The sequence below is a fragment of the Aulonocara sp. 'chitande type north' Nkhata Bay genome, linkage group LG22 (genome assembly GCF_057382095.1).
Source record: "Aulonocara sp. 'chitande type north' Nkhata Bay isolate Kocher_YH1m ecotype deep benthic linkage group LG22, A_spYH_male_GT1.1, whole genome shotgun sequence".
In the NCBI taxonomy this organism is placed as follows: domain Eukaryota; kingdom Metazoa; phylum Chordata; class Actinopteri; order Cichliformes; family Cichlidae; genus Aulonocara; species Aulonocara sp. 'chitande type north' Nkhata Bay.
Window position 1 is genome coordinate 1,223,796 of NC_141364.1, and position 18,740 is coordinate 1,242,535.

At 48.0% G+C, this 18,740-nt stretch overlaps 1 protein-coding gene across 1 annotated transcript in view; it reads left to right on the top strand.

The window, feature by feature from the left end:
* Positions 1–602: 602 nt before the first annotated feature.
* LOC147303116 (uncharacterized) overlaps positions 603–18,740 on the top strand; it is a 42,148-nt gene continuing 24,010 nt past the window's right edge. Inside the window, exon 1 of the mRNA XM_086281203.1 lies at positions 603–876. Within this exon, the coding sequence (XP_086137329.1) occupies positions 603–876 (274 nt within the window). The remainder of the gene's footprint in view (positions 877–18,740) is intronic.

An 18,740-nucleotide genomic window follows, 5' to 3' on the forward strand; every position in this document is an offset into this window, starting at 1 on the left:
TCTAAGAAATATTGCCAAACTCAGGACTATTGTCTTCTGTGGGAATAAAGGAAAATATATCATTGCTAAACATGGCTTCCATCATGAGCATTTTATTAAAACCTCTATTACAAGTGTGGCTGTAGCGATTTGATATACACATTGGAATTTGTGCCTATAAAAGAGTTGATGCTCAGTCAATTTAAGGTCGTAAGCTTCATCTAGCGTGATGGTCCCGACGATACATGGTGTAAGTGACTTTGAGTAATAGAAAGTTAATGCATACACGCTTACAAATACAAATATTATAAAAGATAGTCCAGAAATGGAGTTTTGCCCTATGCATTTGTGCCTGCCTAGCAACCAGTGATGGAAGAGGAGTTAAGAAAATTGTAAGTCAACAGGAAACATCTGGAAGGCGAGAAGGTTGAAACAGACTGCCATATATGGTAAAATGTTTCGATAAAGGGGAACTTTCTTAAGATGGCGCTGGAGTGACGGCAGCCTTTCCAAGTAGCTCTGCAACACCGCACCTTTTTCTTAACTTTAACTTTTTTAGACTAGGCTTTTCAAACTTTATTTCACCTTCCTCTACTTATACCTCTTAGATATAGCGATATAAGATGGATAATGCACTTTTCAAAACTTCTGGAACCAGCTCCTTCATCTATTCGAGAGCGGAGCTGCTGGCACTAAGAACAAAGGGACAGACCGGCATGCGACACAACATCCCGGCCGAGCTAAAGAGGAGCTACAGAGGCTGCAAAGCTGGAGCGAGGAGAGCGGATCACCGGAGGCGATTCAAACCATCAATCCCGACAGTGATCATGGGCAACGTGAACTCGTTACAGAATAAGATTGACGAACTGTGCACTCTGAACAACCACAGACTATACCGTGAGTGCAGCTTGTTTATCTTCACGGAGACGTGGCTAACCGAGCTAACGCCGCAGGCTAACGTAGACCTATGCGGTTTCACATCCGTGAGAGCCGATAGGGACACGCAGGCCAGCGGAAAAAGCAGAGGTGGGGGACTCATTGTCTACGTTAACAACAGATACTGTAACCCTGGACACGTCTCCGTTAAAGTTTCGGTATGCCGTCCGGACCTGGAGCTGCTAGCTGTTAGCTTGCAGCAATATTATCTACCTCAGGAGTTCAGTCATGTGATCTGTGTGTGTGTTTACATCCCTCCGAGGGCCGACGCAACAGCTGCCTGTGAGAAAATACACACAGTCACAGCAAGACTTCAGACACAAAACCCCGAGGCTTTCATTATTATATCTGGAGACTTTAACCATGCCACACTGGACTCTACTCTGGCTGCTTTTCACCAGTTTGTGAATTGTCCCACAAGGAGCAACAGGACAACTGACCTACTGTATGCTAATGTGAGAGATGCATACAGAGCCACCCCCCGTCCCCCCACCAGGGAAGTCAGACCACAACCTGGTTTACCTACAGCCACAATACACACCCCTCGTCCAAAGGCAGCCGGTCACAACGCGCTCCATCCGGAGATGGACCCCAGAAAAGGAGGATGCTCTGAGAGACTGCTATGACACCACAGACTGGGATGTGCTCCTGAGCCCACATGGTGAGGACATAGAGGGGGCGACACACTGTCTTACAGACTACCTCAACTTTTGTGTGGACACAGTCGCCCTGCTAAGACGGTACGGTGTTATCCTAATAACAAACCGTGGGTAACACAGGAAGTCAAATCTGTCCTCAACATGAAGAAGAAGGCTTTCAGGAGCAAAGTGAAGGAGGAGATGAAGGCAGCACAGCGGGAGGTGAAACGCTGCCTGAGGGAAGCAAAGGACACCTACAGGAGGAAGGTGGAGCAGAAGTTGGAGAGGAACAATATGAGGGAGGTCTGGAATGGTGTGAAAACCATCACAGGCCACAACACCAAGAAAAGCACAGTGGGGGGGGACTGTGGAGAAGGCAAACGAACTCAACAACTTCTTCAACAGGTTTGACCAGCCCACAACCCCCCCACCCTCACCTTCACTACAGAGTCCTCTCCCCACTCTCCTGCCTCCCTCGCTTCCCCCCCTTCCTGACACCATGACACCCCCCTCCTCCAATCCCTCTCTCAGCAGCAAGACACCCCCCTCCCCTCCTCCCAAACATCTCCCAGTGTCACAGTGGATCAGGTCAGGAGACAACTGAGGAAGCTTCGCCCCAGAAAGGCAGCAGGCCCAGACAAGGTGTGTCCTAGGATGCTAAAGGCGTGTGCTGCTGAACTTGGGGAGCCGCTACAACGAGTCTTCAACCTCAGTCTGCGACTGGGGAGAGTGCCCGCCCTATGGAAGACATCCTGCATCGTCCCGGTCCCCAAAAAGAACCGGCCCAATGAGCTGAATGACTTCCGACCGGTGGCACTGACGTCACATCTTATGAAGACTCTAGAGCGGCTCTTCCTCAACCTCCTCCGACCACAGGTACAACATGCCCAGGACCCACTACAGTTTGCATACAAGGCGGGTGTCGGAGTGGAGGATGCCATCCTGTACCTCCTACACAGAGCCCACTCACACCTGGATGGGGGAAAAGGCACGGTCAGGATCCTGTTTCTTGACTTTTCCAGTGCCTTTAATACCATCCGGCCCTGTATGCTTCAGGAAAAACTGAACAGGATGGAGGTGGACCCCTGCCTGGTGGCTTGGCTCTCCGACTACCTCACCGACAGACCACAGTACGTCAGGCTGAAGGACATCACGTCTGACACAGTGGTCAGCAGCACAGGAGCACCACAGGGAACTGTGCTGTCCCCTCTTCTCTTCACCCTGTACACCTCTGACTTCTGCTACAACTCTGAATTATGCCATATTCAGAAGTTTGCAGATGACACGGCCATCATGGGGTGTATCTGGGATGATCAGGAAGAGGAGTACAGAAGTCTGGTGAGGAACTTTGTCGCATGGAGTCACACAAACCACCTGCAACTCAACACCTCAAAGACTAAGGAACTGGTTGTGGACTTCGGGAGGTCTAGAGCAGGTCCACTGCCGGTTCAGATAGAGGGGGAGGAGGTGGAGGTGGTCAACAAGTACAAGTACCTCGGGCTGTGGGTGGACAATAAACTGGACTGGTCATGCAACACAGAGCACCTGTATAAAAAAGCCCAAAGCCGACTGTACTTCCTCAGGAGGCTGAGGTCTTTTAACATCTGCAGGAAGCTCCTGAGGATGTTTTACCAGTCGGTGGTTGCTGGAGTACTTTTCTATGCTGTGGTGTGCTGGGGGAGCAGCACAGCAAAGAGGGACTCATCCAGGCTGGAGAGACTGATCAGGAAGGCTAGCTCTGTGGTCGGCATGAAGCTGGACACTCTGGTGACAGTGGCAGAGAAAAGGACATTAAAGAAACTGATGGACATTATGGACAATGCTGGGCATCCTCTGCACACGGCCATAAACAACCAGAAGAGTCTGTTCAGTGACAGGTTGCTTCTCCCCAAGACAAGAACTAACAGACTTAAAAACTCCTTTGTCCCACACGCCATCAGACTGTTTAACTCCTCTCTGGAGGGGAGAGGGAGGGGAGACAGGAGGACAAAGGAGGGGGGAACAACTAAGCTGTAGTGCCTCTTCACCTCACTGTGCAATACCTTTTGTGCAATACTTTTGTAAATAGTCAACAGTGCAATAGACTCAATACTTGAAATGTGCAATTCACTTGTATTTTTATTTTTTTATTCCTATTTATTCTATTTATCCCCTTTGTATATTTTATTTATATTTGTCTCTGTATTTATATGTGTGTGTGTGTGTGTGTGTGTGTATATATATATATAATATTCTGTAACTCTGTAACTTCTGTCGGTGCTGTGCTTTTTGGAAACCGAATTTCCCAGAGGACCCACCCGAGGGATTAATAAAGTTTTATCTTATCTTATCTTGTTTAACTGTTTTTAGCTTTTCAGTTGATCATTTACTGTAACTGATGCATATCATACTCTGTGCTGACGCATGAAGGGGTTGAACCCTGACATATTAAAACCATTTTGAATTGAGCTTTTGGGCGGGGATCTATGCTGATTGTGTTACAGTATACATGTCCCCACACGTGTGTTCAATAAAATCATCGTTTTTATTGAACTGAACTCTTCTGGGCCAGTGTTGGTTTGTTCTTATACTCAATATTTGGAAATCGGGACACTCCAAAGCTGAACTGGATATGCTTGTCCATGCCTTCATCTCCTCCCGGTTAGACTATTGTAATGCACTCTTTTCCTGTCTGTCTAAGGCAGGGGTGGGCAATCTCAGTCCACGAGGGCCGGTGTCCCTGCAGGTTTTAGATCTCACCTTGGGTCAACACACCTGAATCACATGATTAGTTCGTTACCAGGCCTCTGGAGAACTTCAGGACATGTTGAGGAGCTAATTTAGCCATTTAAATCAGCTGTGTTGGTTCGAGGACACATCTAAAACCTGCAGGGACACCGGCCCTCGTGGACTGAGATTGCCCACCCCTGGTCTAAGGCTTCCATAAATCACCTCAAATGCTGCAGCAAGGCTTTTTACCCACACAAATAAATTTCTCTCATTTCACTCCCATGTTAAAATCCCTGCACTGGCTTCGAGTCCTCACTTTTACATTTATGTCTTAACAAGGTGAGGCCCCGACCTATATCACCGAGCTTCTCCAACCCTAGATCCACTGATAGTGGTCTCCTGACTATTCCATGACCCGTCTGAAAACAAAGGGGGATCGCACTTTTCAAACCCTAGGTCCAATACTGTGGAACAGTTTACCTCCCCTGCTACGCACCATTGACTCGGTGACTTCTTTTAAAAAACAGCTTGTTTGTGTATATGAGGGTGGGAATGCAAGTTTGTGTCCGCGTGCACCTGTTCATCTGTGTCTATATGTCAGCTTGGGTCTTAGACTCCACCTCTCTGGGAACATCTCAGGCTCTCCGAGGTACGGAGGCCTATCTCCCCTCACCACACTCCCTGCTGGTGGCCGATGCCCTCAGACGTTGGTGTGTTGGCGGTTGTTGGTGTCTGGGGCTGGGCGCTCAAGTATGTACTGACTCACTCCTGGTGGCCGATTGGCGGGGCCTGGCACCTGTGGCCCGGCTGGGCCCCTTCCAGGGGGTGGGGTGCCCTCAGGCCCAGAGGCCTCCTTGGGTCCTCGTATTCTGGAGCCGGGTGTTCATCGACGCAAACTACACCTTTCTTGGCTGCTGCCTCAAAGCAAATTGTGCGCTGTCGATCTTGTGTGCTGCACAATAACATGTAATATTTAGTATCTACTGTTATCTACTGCTAGCTAGTTTATTGTGATGGTGCTGTTTTTTTATTATGTTGCTCTTTTCTGTTTGTTTTCTCTTCTGTTTTTTTTTCTCCACACAGGTGACCCAGGCGTTTTGTTTGTTGTTCTTTTTTTCTTCCCCCCTTTCTCACCGTCTCTTCTCCCCTCTGGTTTCAGCTTTTATGCTCCTTATATCTGGAACAAACTCCCAGAAAGCCTCAGATCAGCTGAAACACTCAGTTTATTTAGATCCAGGTTGAAGACTCACCTGTTCTCAGCTGCATTTGAATAAAGCACCAAATCCACACTTTTAAGCTTAAATTTCAAAACTTACATTTAACTACTGATTTGATCTATTGTTATGATTTTATCTGTTTTGATTTTATATACTGTTTTGTAGGGATGGGTACCGGTGTCCGGTGCCATAATGGCACCGGTTCAGACATAAACGGTAGTAACCAGACCGAAAAGCAGCGCACATTTCGGTGCTTTATTTCGGCGCTTTTTTTTCCTGAGCTGTGATACACTTCTAGCCAATCATTTTACGTATCCGAGGATAGTAGGCGGGGCCAGGTACGTACGTTCTGTTAGAGCAGAGCTACAGATTAAAAATGCCCAAGGCGAAGCGGTCAAAAGTCTGGCTGTACTTCACAGCAAAAGATGCAAACTCAGCAGCAACAAGTGCTTTAAGCTGATACTGTGATACTGTCAAAGGAGGTAACACCAAGAATCCGATGAAACAGCTGGCGACGCATAGCGTTTTTTTTTTAAAGCCGAGAAATGCGCCGTATTTGATAGCTTGCTGCGAGACCTCACACTGTGCACGTCGGGTGGGTTGCCAGTTATCGAACCCGGAGCAACATCCCCCAAAAACCCGAAGAATAGAGTCCTGGCCCCTAGCCCTGCCAGTGTAGCAGAAATGATGAGGATGATGATGCAGCAGCAGCCGTTCTTCTCTGCATGAGTAGCTTAATGTTGTTCGTGTGTAATTTACGTTGAGTAGGCTAACCACGTTATTACATTAATGCATGTAAGGTGAACTAGCAAACATCATCATAGCTACATGCGGCTGTCTTCTTGTTTGATGGCAGATACTCCCTTCACCCTGGCCAAAAAGGCTAAAATGACCAAAGAAAAAGTGGAAAACAGTTAAACATGAGAGGTTTAGGACAAAGTTTGTGTTTTTCCCATTGATTAAGCACTGCTTCCAGCCAAGAGTGATGCCATATATGCCCCATAGCTGCAGAAAAGGCTAACATTGTTATCTTTTTACAAAAAAAACCAGCTGAACATGAGAGGTTTTTGGACAAAGTTTGTGTTCTCCATTCTTTAAGCACCGGTTCGAGCACCGTTTAAGCACCGGCACCGTTTCAAAAGTACCGATTTGGCACCGGTATCGGATAAAACCTAAACGATACCCATCCCTACTGTTTTGTTTGTTTGTTAATTAGTTTGTTTGTTTGCTTGTTTTAATCAATTTTAAATCCTGCTTTTTATTTGTTTTTGTTTCTAATGTCTCTGTAAAGCACTTTGAATCACCTTGTTGTTGAATTGTGCTATACAAATAAACTTGCCTTGCCTAAAAAGTGCTATATAAATAAATTTACTACTTACTTTTTACTGGCTCGATATTTTTAATTTATTACAGCACAAGTGTGTAAGTGTATTTTAGTCAGGTCTCACCTGTCTCTGATAACTGAGGAATGACTTCCTGCATTAAGTGTTGCAATAACCTAGAAGAAAATAAAATCAAATAAGTAGCAAACTCCCAACTCTCAAGAACACTTTTAAAAGTGACTCATTCACCGGTGTTTCTAAATTATGAAGAAGGTGTCCTTTGGCATCATTGTGTAAGCACTCCAGGTTCAGACAATAATGAGATGGGTGTCTCACTCTCAAAACATCATGTATGCTTGTAAAAGACCCCACTGTTTCACACTAAAAAGCAGTGAGTAAGCATATTCCTCTTCCAGCAGTTTTCCAGCCTGTCTCTCATGCTCACTCACACGGTCATTTTCCCTCTCTCGGTCATCAGAGCGCAGAAGAAACAAGCCACCACTCCTGGGCTCTGGGTTGAATGTAATGCTGGCATTGTGAGATTCTGCTCCTACACTGATAGTGCAGTATCACTCTGACTTGTAGTGCAGGTAGATTGCACCATTTCTACTGGATTCAAATCAAATCCATGAAAGAAAAGTGCTGAAAATGTAAAAGTTTTCAGCCTTTTTTTCTTTGCCAAGAGTCAGAAACTGCTGCTTTTCAAAGTTACCTAAATTGGTGAAAATTTCTTCAATTTCATTAAATGAAGCAGTAAGATTTAGAATGTGTGTAAAAGAAAAGACAAAAAAAGAAAAAGAAAAAAAAAGAAACCATTGTTGTTTTGATGTTGACACTGACTGCCCAGCAAGCACCACCAACCTGTAAATGTTGATTCTTGGTCTAAATATTATCAGCCAGTTGTGAGCTTTATTTAGTCCAAAACTAATCACGGAATATTTGTTTAGTCTGTCAGATTTTAATGTCCCAAAATGGTCATTTTATTGGGCCACATAGAGTCCTAACGTAGCCATGAAGATACAATCACATCCAGCACAAGAATAAACTTAGTCACACAGAGAAAATGTAGAAGCTCAAGTTAGAAAGAAAAAAAAGGCCAGAAATATGTATGCGTATAATAGCCTATTGACTGTCAAATCTCAAGTGATGACTGTTTCAGGAGGACAATAGGAGAGAGATGCAGGTAAATAAAAGGTTAGTGCACACACCTTAAACCATGACGATAACTACCATTACTCCACCTGCACATATTTGTAATCAGGTTCATGTTGGCTGATTATAAAAAGAGGAGATGAAGTCAGAGAACATCACTTTCTTTCACTACAGTGGACGACTTACAAGCAAAGAAATACTATGTAAGTAACCCTAATATTAAATATATATCTGAGATCTACATGTGACTTTTAAGTTGAATTGGTATATGTATTTCTGGATATGATCTTTTGGCAACAAATTTAGCAATTTAGGCAGCAATTTAAATTTGTATATAAATGTTTTAATTGTTCTATTTCTGCTTGTCAAAAATGAAAAATGTTTAGAAATCATTAGTAACAATCTTGAATCATTTTTTATGAAAAAAGTGGATAAACAACTGAGAATAATGAAAATCATATTCATTTATAAAGAGGAATATATTACATATGGGACGAAGTGTGTCAAAGAACATATGAATGAACTTTTGACTTGTACATTTATTTACAATCAGTTACATTAAAATGATCATTTTTGTTAATTTATTTTCTAAATTTTATTTGAAACTCAACCTTAACCACCACCTTATTGAGAAAAGTGAAATGATTGCAGAGCAATACCAATTACGTAAACTAAAAAACTGCAAGAGAAGCATATTAACAAAATGGTAGTACCAAAGATATTTATGATTAAAACTAGTAAAATAAAACTTACAATACAATTAATATTGAAGTAGGGACCAGGAATGACCACAGTAGAATATCAAAGTTGTTAATATATGTACTTTTAAAAAAGATGTATTTCCATTGTGAAACTCAAACCTCATAATAATTTAACAGTAAGTTAATAAATCTTTATTAACACAAACGTGGAGAAATTCTGCATTTAATCTTTTCTATAGCTGATAATAACCATGATGAACAAACTTTTCAGAGATCAGTGAAGAGAAAAATGGCCATGATTCCAAATATGTATCTAATCTTCTTTCTATTTGTTGGTAAGTAAAACCTTTACATTTCAAAGAGTTTGACATTGTCAACAATTGTGTGTGGCAAAAATATGAAACTGACACAAAAATTCCTTACAGCCTGCTGCAACGCGCAGACAACAACCACAGCTGCTCCTACAACAACCACAGCTGCACCAACAACAACCACAACAACCACAACTGCTGCGCCAACAACCACAACTACAGCCCCAACAACAACCACAACAACCGCCCCAACAACAACAACTACAGCTGCCCCAACAACAACCACAACAGCTGCCCCAACAACAACAATTACAGCTGCCCCAACAACAACAACTGCTGCCCTAACAACAACTGCTACAGCTGCCCAAACAACAACCACAACAATCGCCCCAACAACAACTACAGCTGCCCCAACAACAACCACAACTGATGCCCCAACAACAACAACTGCAGCTGCCCCAACAACAACCACAACAGCCGCCCCAACAACAACAACTGCAGCTGCCCCAACAACAACCACAACTGCTGCCCCAACAACAACAACTACTGCAGCCCCAACAACAACTGCTACAGCTGCCCCAACAACCACAACTGCTCCCCCAACAACAACAACTACATCTGCCCCAACAACAACCACAACTGCTGCTCCAACAACCACAACTGCAGTTCCAACAACAACAACTACAGCTGCTCCAACAACAACAACTACAGCTGCCCCAACAACAACCACAACAGCCGCCCCAACAACAACAACTGCAGCTGACCCAACAACAACCATAACTGCTGCTCCAACAACCACAACTGCAGCTCCAACAACAACAACTACAGCTGCCCCAACCACAACCACAACTGCTGCGCCAAAAACTACAACGACAGGCCCAACAACAACCACAACTGCCGCCCCAACAACAACGACTACAGCCGCCCCAACAACAACAACTACAGCTGCCCCAACAACGACCACAACTGCTACAGCTGCCCCAACAACAACAACTACAGCTGCACCAACAACAACCACAACTGCTGCTCCAACAACCACAACTGCAGCTCCAACAACAACCACAACAACCGCCCCAACAACAACAACTACAGCTGCCCCAACAACGACTACAGCCGCCCCAACAACAACCACAACAGCTGACCCAACAACAACAACTACAGCTGCCCCAACAACAACCACAACTGCTACAACTGCCCCAACAACAACAACAACTACAGCTGCCCCAACAACGACTACAGCTGCCCCAACAACAACCACAACTGCTGCCCCAACAACAACAACTACATCTGCCCCAACAACAACCACAACAGCCGCCCCAACAACAACAACTACTTCTGCCCCAACAACCACAACTACCGCCCCAACAACAACAACTACAGCTGCCCCAACAACAACCACAACTGCTACAGCTGCCCCAACAACAACAACAACTACTGCTGCACCAACAACAACCACAACTGCTGCTCCAACAACCACAACTGCAGCCCCAACAACAACCACAACAGCCGCCCCAACAACAACTACAGCTGCCCCAACAACGACTACAGCTGCCCCAACAACAACCACAACTGCTGCTCCAACAACCACAACTGCAGCTCCAACAACAACAACTACAGCTGCCCCAACAACAACCACAACAGCTGCCCCAACAACAACCACAACAACTGCAGTCCCAACAACAACTACTACAGCTGCACCGACAACAACCACAACTGCTGCGCCAACAACAACTGCAGCTCCAACAACAACAACTACAGCTGCCCCAACCACAACCACAACTGCTGCGCCAACAACAACAACTGCAGCTCCAACAACAACAACTACAGCTGCCCCAACAACAACCACAACAGCCGCCCCAACAACAACAAGTACAGCCGCCCCAACAACAAGTACAGCTGCCCCAACAACAACCACAACAGCCGCCCCAACAACAACAAGTACAGCTGCCCCAACAACAACAAGTACAGCTGCCCCAACAACAACCACAACAGCCGCCCCAACAACAACAAGTACAGCTGCCCCAACAACAACCACAACAGCCGCCCCAACAACAACGACTACAGCTGCCCCAACAACTACATCTGCCCCAACAACAACCACAACAGCCGCCCCAACAACAACAACTACTTCTGCCCCAACAACCACAACTACCGCCCCAACAACAACAACAACTACTGCTGCACCAACAACAACCACAACTGCTGCTCCAACAACCACAACTGCAGCTCCAACAACAACAACTACAGCTGCCCCAACAACAACCACAACAGCCGCCCCAACAACAACAACTACAGCTGCCCCAACAACGACTACAGCTGCCCCAACAACAACCACAACTGCTGCGCCAACAACAACAACTGCAGCTCCAACCACAACAACTACAGCTGCCCCAACAACAACTACTACAGCTGCACCGACAACAACCACAACTGCTGCGCCAACAACAACAACTGCAGCTCCAACAACCACAACTGCAGCTCCAACAACAACTACAGCCACCCCAACAACAACAACTACAGCTGCCCCAACAACAACTACAGCTGCCCCAACAACAACCACAACTGCTGCTCCAACAACCACAACTGCAGCTCCAACAACAACAACTACAGCCGCCCCAACAACAACCACAACAGCTGCCCCATCAACAACAAGTACAGCTGCCCCAACAACAACCACAACTGCTGCGCCAACAACAACCATAACAGCCGCCCCAACAACAACAGCTACTGCTGCCCCAACAACAATGACTACAGCTGCCCCAACAACCACAACTGCCGCCCCAACAACAAGTACAGCTGCCCCAACAACAACCACAACTGCTGCTCCAACAACCACAACTGCAGCTCCAACAACAACAAGTACAGCTGCCCCAACAACAACCACAACAGCCGCCCCAACAACAACAACTACAGCTGCCCCAACAACAACAACTACAGCTGCCCCAACAACGACTACAGCTGCCCCAACAACAACCACAACAGCCGCCCCAACAACAACAACTACAGCTGCCCCAACAACGACTACAGCTGCCCCAACAACAACAACAACTGCAGCCCCAACAACAACCACAACAGCTGCCCCAACAACAACCACTACAGCTGCCCCAACAACAACCACAACAGCTGCCCCAACAACAACCACAACAACTGCAGTCCCAACAACAACTACTACAGCTGCCCCAACAACAACCACAACTGCTGCGCCAACAACAACCACAACAGCCGCCCCAACAACAACCACAACTGCTGCTCCCACAACCACAACTGCAGCTCCAACAACAACAAGTACAGCTGCCCCAACAACAACCACAACAGCCGCCCCAACAAGTACAGCCGCCCCAACAACAACCACAACAGCTGCCCCAACAACAACAAGTACAGCTGCCCCAACAACAACAAGTACAGCTGCCCCAACAACGACTACAGCTGCCCCAACAACAACCACAACAGCCGCCCCAACAACAACAACTACAGCTGCCCCAACAACGACTACAGCTGCCCCAACAACAACCACAACTGCTGCTCCAACAACCACAACTGCAGCTCCAACAACAACAAGTACAGCTGCCCCAACAACAACTACAGCTGCCCCAACAACAACCACAACTGCTGCCCCAACAACAACCACAACTGCTGCGCAAACAACAACAACTACAGCCACCCCAACAACAACAACTACAGCTGCCCCAACAACAACTATAGCTGCCCCAACATCAACCACAACTGCTGCCCCAACAACAACCACAGCCACCCCAACAACAACAACTACAGCTGCCCCAACAACGACTACAGCTGCCCCAACAACAACCACAACAGCCGCCCCAACAACAACAACTACAGCTGCCCCAACAACGACTACAGCTGCCCCAACAACAACCACAACTGCTGCTCCAACAACCACAACTGCAGCTCCAACAACAACAACTACAGCTGCCCCAACAACAACCACAACAGCTGCCCCAACAACAACAAGTACAGCTGCCCCAACAACAACCACAACTGCTGCGCCAACAACAACCATAACAGCCACCCCAAAAACAACAGCTACTGCTGCCCCAACAACAACGACTACAGCTGCCCCAACAACCACAACTGCCGCCCCAACAACAACCACAACAGCCGCCCCAACAACAACAAGTACAGCTGCCCCAACAACAACTACTGCAGCCCCAACAACAAGTACAGCTGCCCCAACAACAACCACAACTGCTGCTCCAACAACCACAACTGCAGCTCCAACAACAACAAGTACAGCTGCCCCAACAACAACCACAACAGCCGCCCCAACAACAACAAGTACAGCTGCCCCAACAACAACAAGTACAGCTGCCCCAACAACGACTACAGCTGCCCCAACAACAACCACAACAGCCACCCCAACAACAACAACTACAGCTGCCCCAACAACAACAACAACTGCAGCCCCAACAACAACCACAACAGCTGCCCCAACAACAACCACTACAGCTGCCCCAACAACAACCACAACAGCTGCCCCAACAACAACCACAACAACTGCAGTCCCAACAACAACTACTACAGCTGCCCCAACAACAACCACAACTGCTGCACCAACAACAACCACAACAGCCGCCCCAACAACAACCACAACTGCTACAGCTGCCCCAACAACAACAACCACAACAGCCGCCCCAACAACAACCACAACTGCTGCTCCAACAACCACAACTGCATCTCCAACAACAACTACAGCCACCCCAACAACAACAACTACAGCTGCCCCAACAACAACTACAGCTGCCCCAACAACAACCACAACTGCTGCCCCAACAACAACCACAACTGCTGCGCCAACAACAACAACTACAGCCACCCCAACAACAACAACTACAGCTGCCCCAACAACGACTACAGCTGCCCTAACAACAACCACAACAGCCGCCCCAACAACAACAACTACAGCTGCCCCAACAACGACTACAGCTGCCCCAACAACAACAACAACTGCAGCCCAAACAACAACCACAACAGCTGCCCCAACAACAACCACTACAGCTGCCCCAACAACAACCACAACAGCCAACCCAACAACAACAAGTACAGCTGCCCCAACAACAACAACTGTAGCCCCAACAACAACCACAACTGCTGCTCCAACAACCACAACTGCAGCTCCAACAACAACAACTACAGCTGCCCCAACAACAACCACAACAGCTGCCCCAACAACAACCACAACAACTGCAGTCCCAACAACAACTACTACAGCTGCACCGACAACAACCACAACTGCTGCGCCAACAACAACAACTGCAGCTCCAACAACAACAACTACAGCTGCCCCAACAACAACCACAACAGCCGCCCCAACAACAACAAGTACAGCCGCCCCAACAACAACAAGTACAGCTGCCCCAACAACAACAAGTACAGCTGCCCCAACAACAACAAGTACAGCTGCCCCAACAACAACCACAACAGCCGCCCCAACAACAACAACTACAGCTGCCCCAACAACGACTACAGCTGCCCCAACAACAACCACTGTAGCCCCAAAAACAACCACAACTGCTGCTCCAACAACCACAACTGCAGCTCCAACAACAACAACTACAGCTGCCCCAACAACAACAATAACTGCAGCCCCAACAACAACCACAACTGCTGCTCCAACAACCACAACTGCAGCTCCAACAACAACAACTACAGCTGCCCCAACAACAACCACAACAGCCGCCCCAACAACAACCACAACAACTGCAGTCCCAACAACAACTACTACAGCTGCACCGACAACAACCACAACTGCTGCGCCAACAACAACAACTGCAGCTCCAACAACAACAAGTACAGCCGCCCCAACAACAACAACTACAGCTGCCCCAACAACAACTACAGCTGCCCCAACAACAACCACAACTGCTGCCCCAACAACAACCACAACTGCTGCGCCAACAACAACAACTACAGCCACCCCAACAACAACAACTACAGCTGCCCCAACAACGACTACAGCTGCCCTAACAACAACCACAACAGCCGCCCCAACAACAACAACTACAGCTGCCCCAACAACAACCACTGTAGCCCCAAAAACAACCACAACTGCTGCTCCAACAACCACAACTGCAGTTCCAACAACAACAACTACAGCTGCCCCAACAACAACAACAACTGCAGCCCCAACAACAACCACAACAGCTGCCCCAACAACAACAACTGTAGCCCCAACAACAACCACAACTGCTGCTCCAACAACCACAACTGCAGCTCCAACAACAACAAGTACAGCTGCCCCAACAACAACCACAACAGCTGCCCCAACAACAACCACAACAACTGCAGTCCCAACAACAACCACTACAGCTGCCCCAACAACAACCACTACAGCTGCCCAAACAACAACAACTGTAGCCCCAACAACAACCACAACTGCTGCTCCAACAACCACAACTGCAGCTCCAACAACAACAACTACAGCTGCCCCAACAACAACCACAACAGCTGCCCCAACAACAACCACAACAACTGCAGTCCCAACAACAACTACTACAGCTGCACCGACAACAACCACAACTGCTGCGCCAACAACAACAACTGCAGCTCCAACAACAACAACTACAGCTGCCCCAACAACAACCACAACTGCTGCTCCAACAACCACAACTGCAGCTCCAACAACAACAAGTACAGCTGCCCCAACAACAACCACAACAGCCGCCCCAACAACAACAAGTACAGCTGCCCCAACAACAACAAGTACAGCTGCCCCAACAACGACTAAAGCTGCCCCAACAACAACCACAACAGCCACCCCAACAACAACAACTACAGCTGCCCCAACAACAACATCTACAGCTGCCCCAACAACAACAACTGCAGCCCCAACAACAACCACAACAGCTGCCCCAACAACAACCACTACAGCTGCCCCAACAACAACCACAACTGCTGCCCCAACAACAACCACAACAACTGCAGTCCCAACAACAACTACTACAGCTGCCCCAACAACAACCACAACTGCTGCACCGACAACAACCACAACAGCCGCCCCAACAACAACCACAACTGCTACAGCTGCCCCAACAACAACAACCACAACAGCCGCCCCAACAACAACCACAACTGCTGCTCCAACAACCACAACTGCAGCTCCAACAACAACTACAGCCACCCCAACAACAACAACTACAGCTGCCCCAACAACAACTACAGCTGCCCCAACAACAACCACAACTGCTGCCCCAACAACAACCACAACTGCTGCGCCAACAACAACAACTACAGCCACCCCAACAACAACAACTACAGCTGCCCCAACAACGACTACAGCTGCCCTAACAACAACCACAACAGCCGCCCCAACAACAACAACTACAGCTGCCCCAACAACGACTACAGCTGCCCCAACAACAACAACAACTGCAGCCCCAACAACAACCACAACAGCTGCCCCAACAACAACCACTACAGCTGCCCCAACAACAACCACAACAGCCAACCCAACAACAACAAGTACAGCTGCCCCAACAACAACAACTGTAGCCCCAACAACAACCACAACTGCTGCTCCAACAACCACAACTGCAGCTCCAACAACAACAACTACAGCTGCCCCAACAACAACCACAACAGCTGCCCCAACAACAACCACAACAACTGCAGTCCCAACAACAACTACTACAGCTGCACCGACAACAACCACAACTGCTGCGCCAACAACAACAACTGCAGCTCCAACAACAACAACTACAGCTGCCCCAACAACAACCACAACAGCCACCCCAACAACAACAACTACAGCTGCCCCAACAACGACTACAGCTGCCCCAACAACAACCACAACAGCCGCCCCAACAACAACAACTACAGCTGCCCCAACAACGACTACAGCTGCCCCAACAACAATAACAACTGCAGCCCCAACAACAACCACAACAGCTGCCCCAACAACAACCACTACAGCTGCCCCAACAACAACCACAACAGCCACCCCAACAACAACAAGTACAGCTGCCCCAACAACAACAACTGTAGCCCCAACAACAACCACAACTGCTGCTCCAACAACCACAACTGCAGCTCCAACAACAACAACTACAGCTGCCCCAAGGACAACAACAACTGCAGCCCCAACAACAACCACAACAGCTGCCCCAACAACAACAACTGTAGCCCCAACAACAACCACAACTGCTGCTCCAACAACCACAACTGCAGCTCCAACAACAACAACTACAGCTGTCCCAACAACAACCACAACAGCTGCCCCAACAACAACCACAACAACTGCAGTCCCAACAACAACTACTACAGCTGCACCGACAACAACCACAACTGCTGCGCCAACAACAACAACTGCAGCTCCAACAACAACAAGTACAGCCGCCCCAACAACAACAAGTACAGCTGCCCCAACAACAACAAGTACAGCTGCCCCAACAACAACCACAACTGCAGCGCCAACATCAACAACTACAGCTGCCCCAACAACAACCACAACAGCCGCCCCAACAACAACAAGTATAGCTGCCCCAACAACAACAAGTACAGCTGCCCCAACAACAACCACAACTGCAGCTCCAACAACAACAACTACAGCTGCCCCAACAACAACCACAACAGCTGCCCCAACAACAACCACAACAACTGCAGTCCCAACAACAACTACTACAGCTGCACCGACAACAACCACAACTGCTGCGCCAACAACAACAACTGCAGCTCCAACAACAACAACTACAGCTGCCCCAACAACAACTACTACAGCTGGACCGACAACAACCACAACTGCTGCGCCAACAACAACAACTGCAGCTCCAACAACCACAACTGCAGCTCCAACAACAACTACAGCCACCCCAACAACAACAACTACTGCTGCCCCAACAACAACCACAACTGCTGCGCCAACAACAACAACTACAGCCACCCCAACAACAACAACTACAGCTGCCCCAACAACGACTACAGCTGCCCCAACAACAACCACAACAGCCGCCCCAACAACAACAACTACAGCTGCCCCAACAACGACTACAGCTGCCCCAACAACAACCACAACTGCTGCTCCAACAACCACAACTGCAGCTCCAACAACAACAACTACAGATGCCCCAACAACAACCACAACAGCTGCCCCAACAACAACAAGTACAGCTGCCCCAACAACAACCACAACTGCTGCGCCAACAACAACCACAACAGCCGCCCCAACAACAACAGCTACTGCTGCCCCAACAACAACGACTACAGCTGCCCCAACAACCACAACTGCCGCCCCAACAACAACCACAACAGCCGCCCCAACAACAACAAGTACAGCTGCCCCAACAACAACCACAACTGCTGCTCCAACAACAACCACTACAGCTGCCCCAACAACAACCACAACAGCTGCCCCAACAACAACCACAACAACTGCAGTCCCAACAACAACTACTACAGCTGCCCCAACAACAACCACAACTGCTGCGCCAACAACAACCACAACAGCCGCCCCAACAACAACCACAACTGCTGCGCCAACAACAACCACAACAGCCGCCCCAACAACAACCACAACTGCTACAGCTGCCCCAACAACAACAACCACAACAGCCGCCCCAACAACAACCACAACAGCCGCCCCAACAACAACCACAACAGCCGCCCCAACAACAACAACTACAGCTGCCCCAACAACGACTACAGCTGCCCCAACAACAATAACAACTGCAGCCCCAACAACAACCACAACTGCAGCCCCAACAACAACCACAACAGCTGCCCCAACAACAACCACTACAGCTGCCCCAACAACAACCACAAC